At 41.0% G+C, this 4457-nt stretch overlaps 1 protein-coding gene across 1 annotated transcript; it reads left to right on the top strand.

The window, feature by feature from the left end:
- Nucleotides 1–188: 188 nt before the first annotated feature.
- LOC131724923 (gastrula zinc finger protein XlCGF26.1-like) lies at nt 189–3840 on the top strand. The gene is made up of 2 exons (XM_059017988.1): nt 189–401; nt 600–3840. Exons 1-2 carry the CDS (start codon nt 200–202, stop codon nt 2072–2074), a joined length of 1677 nt encoding a protein of 558 aa, XP_058873971.1. The 5' UTR covers nt 189–199; the 3' UTR covers nt 2075–3840.
- Nucleotides 3841–4457: the final 617 nt, after the last annotated feature.

The following is a 4457-nucleotide window of genomic DNA, read 5'->3' on the forward strand; positions in this document are numbered from 1 at the left end:
AAAAGAGGAAATCTGTGATCAGGAGTGGTGTGGAAGAATAATGGAGATTACAGACCTGACAATTGTAGAAAGTAAAGAGATCCCTGAACTTGAACCTGTCCACATTAAAGAGGAGGCCGTAGAGCTGGAGTGTGATCACATCACAGAGGAAGTTAGTGAAGTAAATAAAGTCGATACACTGGAGAAGAATATAGTTAAGATGGAATCTAGCCGCTGTGAAGATTATCCTCCTGAACAGATCTGCATGAAACCCAATCAGCCTGTCTCTGAAGACACTGGTTCTAGTGTTGGAGAAGAGGGCACTGTGCTGGGGTCCATTCAGAGGAAACATCACCCCCCTCAGGAAAGAGCTGCAGATGGAAAGGAGGAAGGAGCGATGCCGTCCACGAGCAGCACAGCATGTGAGTAGAATGTCAAAAATACAGTTTATATAAGAATTGCAATTGTTTTGCGAAGGATTAAGAGTTTATCATCTTTCTTGCTTTTCAATGTTCTAATTGTTAACAGTGATGGCTGTGAGGTGAAGCCTTGCAGGAAAGTGGCTGTGATTCAATGCTGTGCAGTAACCTTGGCTTCTGTTTCCTGTGCTTCTAAAGCAGATCTAGGAAGACGCACCTCCACTCCAGCACCCCAGAGCAAAATCTCTTCTGATGGGAAACTGCAGCGTAAGCAGAAACACAGAGAGTCGACACCCCACGATGAATATGTGAAGAAACTGAGAACTGACTCTCTTCAGAATCTTTCTGCACAAGATAGCCGACCACTTCCTGTGGGATTTACAGTGACTCCACACCAGCGTATTCACACAGGAGACAAACCCAATCACTGTATAGAGTGTGGGAAGACATTCAGATTTGCAACTGGATTAAAACTACACCAGCAAACTCACACAGGAGAGAAACCATACGAGTGTCCTGACTGTGGGAGGAGTTTTAATCAGAAATGTAACCTCCAAACACACCAGCGAATTCACACAGGAGAGAAACCGTTTCACTGTGCAGATTGTGGGAGGCATTTTAATCAGAAAGTTTCTCTTCAAAAACACCAGCTAACTCACAGTACAGATAAACCATTTCACTGTGCTGATTGTGGGAAGACATTCAGACTTACAACTGGATTAAAACTACACCAACGTATTCACACAGGAGATAAAACATACGAGTGTCCTGACTGTGGGAAGAGTTTTATTGAGAAAAGTAACGTTCAAGCACACCAGCTAACTCACAGTACAGATAAACCGTTTCACTGTGCTGATTGTGGGAAGAGTTTTAATCAGAAATGTAACCTTCAAACACACCAGCGAATTCACAAGGGAGAGAAACCGTTTCAATGTGCTGATTGTGGGAAGAGTTTTAATCAGAAATGTCACCTTCAAAAACACCAGCAAACTCACACAGGAGAGAAACCGTATGAGTGTCCTGACTGTGGGAGGCGTTTTAATAATAAAGGTAACCTTCAAACACACCAGCGAACTCACACAGGAGAGAAACCGTATGAGTGTCCTGACTGTGGGAGGCGTTTTATTCAGAAATCTAACCTTCAATCACACCAGCTAACTCACAGTACAGATAAACCATTTCACTGTGCTGATTGTGGGAAAGGTTTTAATTGTATAACTTTACTTGAAGCACACCAGCGAATTCACAAGGGAGAGAAACCGTTTCACTGTGCTGATTGTGGGAAGAGTTTTAATCAGAAATATAACCTTCAAACACACCAGCGAATTCACAAGGGAGAGAAACCATTTCAATGTGCTGATTGTGGGAAGAGTTTTAATCAGAAATATTACCTTCAATCACACCAGCGAATTCACACAGGAGAGAAACCGTATGAGTGTCCTGACTGTGGGAGGCGTTTTACTCACAAATCTAACCTTCAATCACACCAGCTAACTCACAGTACAGATAAACCGTTTCACTGTGCTGATTGTGGGAAAGGTTTTAATCGTAAAACTTTACTTGAAGCACACCAGCGAATTCACAAGGGAGAGAATCTGTTTCACTGTGCTGATTGTGGGAGGCGTTTTAATCAGAAATGTGACCTTGAAAAACACCAGCTAACTCACACAGAATAGAAACCGACAGCTTTGAAAATCCATTTACAAACATTAATACTGAAGCTAAATGGAAGAGACATTTCAGTGAAAAACGAGGTGTAGTGTAGCCTGTTGAGGTCCCTCTAGGAGTAAGATTTGACAGCAGAAGAAACCGGGATACAGGCACATATGATCACGATCCTGTAACTGACAAGTGTATTTATATTCCATTGTTAGAATCTTTAAAGTTTATATTTTGGAGTCCGGACATTTGTAATCCTATTGTACAACCTTGTGAACAAAACGCGGTTTATAAAGATTTCTGGTGACGGCAGCTGCTATAGAAATCATCCACTTTTCTCTCGGCATAGAAATGCATTTGAAATACAACTTTACTAGGATGACTTTGAAACTGCAAACCCATTAGGATCCAAACAAGGGATACATCAAATTGGAAGCTTATATTTTATTCTTAGAAATCTTTCACCAAAGGTAAATTCAGCACTAATGAATATTCACCTTGTTTCACTGTTTCACACACAAGATATTAAAAAGTATGGATTTAATGCTATACTACAACTTCACATTGATGATTAAAACATTCTTGAAAGTACTGGAATTAAAGTTCCTTTTTCTGAAGAACCAATTGATGGTACAGTTGCTCAGGTCACAGGAGATACCTTAGGGGTGCACACACTTCTGGGGTTCAGGGAATCTTTCAGTTCAGTTTTTTTCTGTCGACTCTGCTTGATTGATAAGAATGCGTCTCAGTCAGTATTCAGCGACGATGATTCTAACATCATATTACGTGACAGAGTTTTGCATGAACAGCATTGCAATGATCTGTTAGCAGTCCCTACATGACCCTCCTCCTTTGGAGTGAAGCGATATTGTTTGCTGAATGACTTACAGTTTCTTTCTCATTTCTGATCATTTTGCTTTTGATATTATGCGCGATGTCCTCGAAGGCATCCCCCAGTATGAAATGAAGTTGCTTTTTGGCTCTCTCTCTGACAGTGTCATCTCCATGCATGACATCATTAATAGAATTATGGTTTGTTGGGGAGAAAGAATCGTCCAAGGTTCAATCTAGAGCAGTCTGGCATTGGGATAGAGCTCAACGTTATGCGGGCAGCAGTGTGGAGTAGTGGTTAGGGCTCTGGACTCTTGACCGGAGGGTCGTGGGTTCAATCCCAGGTGGGGAGACACTGCTGCTGTACCCTTGAGCAAGGTACTTTACCTAGATTGCTCCAGTAAAAACCCAACTGTATAAATGGGGAATTGTATGTAATAAATAATGTGTTATCTTGTAACAATTGTAAGTTGCCCTGGTTAAGGGCGTCTTCTAAGAAATAAATAATTATATTCAAACATTCTGCTTAATTAAAAATATTGCCTTAGTATTTGGAGACATTGTAAATGAGGGAAACAAAAATCTGAGCTTGCTTCTGATGTTATTAAATATCTTCAATATTGTTTTTTCACCAGTGATTACTGAGGGTATGACAGTGTAGCTCAAGCACCTAATTAGGCAGCAGTGTGGAGTAGTGGTTAGGGCTCTGGACTCTTGACCGGAGGGTCGTGGGTTCAATCCCAGGTGGGGGGACACTGCTGCTGTACCCTTGAGCAAGGTACTTTACCTAGATTGCTCCAGTAAAAACCCAACTATATAAATGGGTAATTGCATGTAAAATAATGTGATATCTGTATAATGTGAAATAATGTATAATGTGATATCTTGTAACAATTGTAAGTCACCCTGGATAAGGGCGTCTGCTAAGAAATAAATAATAATAATTGCAGAACATCATAAGCATTTCAGAGAGCTATACCCACAATGCATTTCGATTCCAAAGCACCATTTCATGATACATTATCCCAGATGCATCAGAAAAATAGATCCATTATTGCATTTCTGGGCAATGAGATTTGAGGCAAAGCACAAGTTTATTAAAAACAGTGTTAAGAATTTCAAAACTATTACCAAATCACTGGCCCAAAAACACCAAATAGCTACAGCATGCCACTGGGAGTCTTTATCAATAAAGACTATTGAATGTGGACCTCTTAAAACACAAGCTTTAAATGATTTTCCTGACTGTGATTTCCATTACACGAGAGTAGATGTTAAAACTTCATGCTGATTTGAACTCGGCTCTCGCCAAGATAAGCACCAACTAAGACGTAGCTTTACAGTAAACTAATGTGATCCATATGTGTCTCCATCCATTTACGTTTCCTTCCATATGATGATGTAGATATCCTTCTGTCTGGTGTTAATGGCTGAAGTGTAATGCTGGCTCCAGGGATCAGCTTATTTTGCCTCCCTGGCGCATCAGCACACACAACGGCTGCGATGCTGGCTCCGGGGATCAACCAAAGTGCGGCCTCCCCAGCGCATCAGCATGACAACCGTCTGGAT

This window comes from Acipenser ruthenus, chromosome 58 (assembly GCF_902713425.1).
Source record: "Acipenser ruthenus chromosome 58, fAciRut3.2 maternal haplotype, whole genome shotgun sequence".
NCBI lineage: Eukaryota > Metazoa > Chordata > Actinopteri > Acipenseriformes > Acipenseridae > Acipenser > Acipenser ruthenus.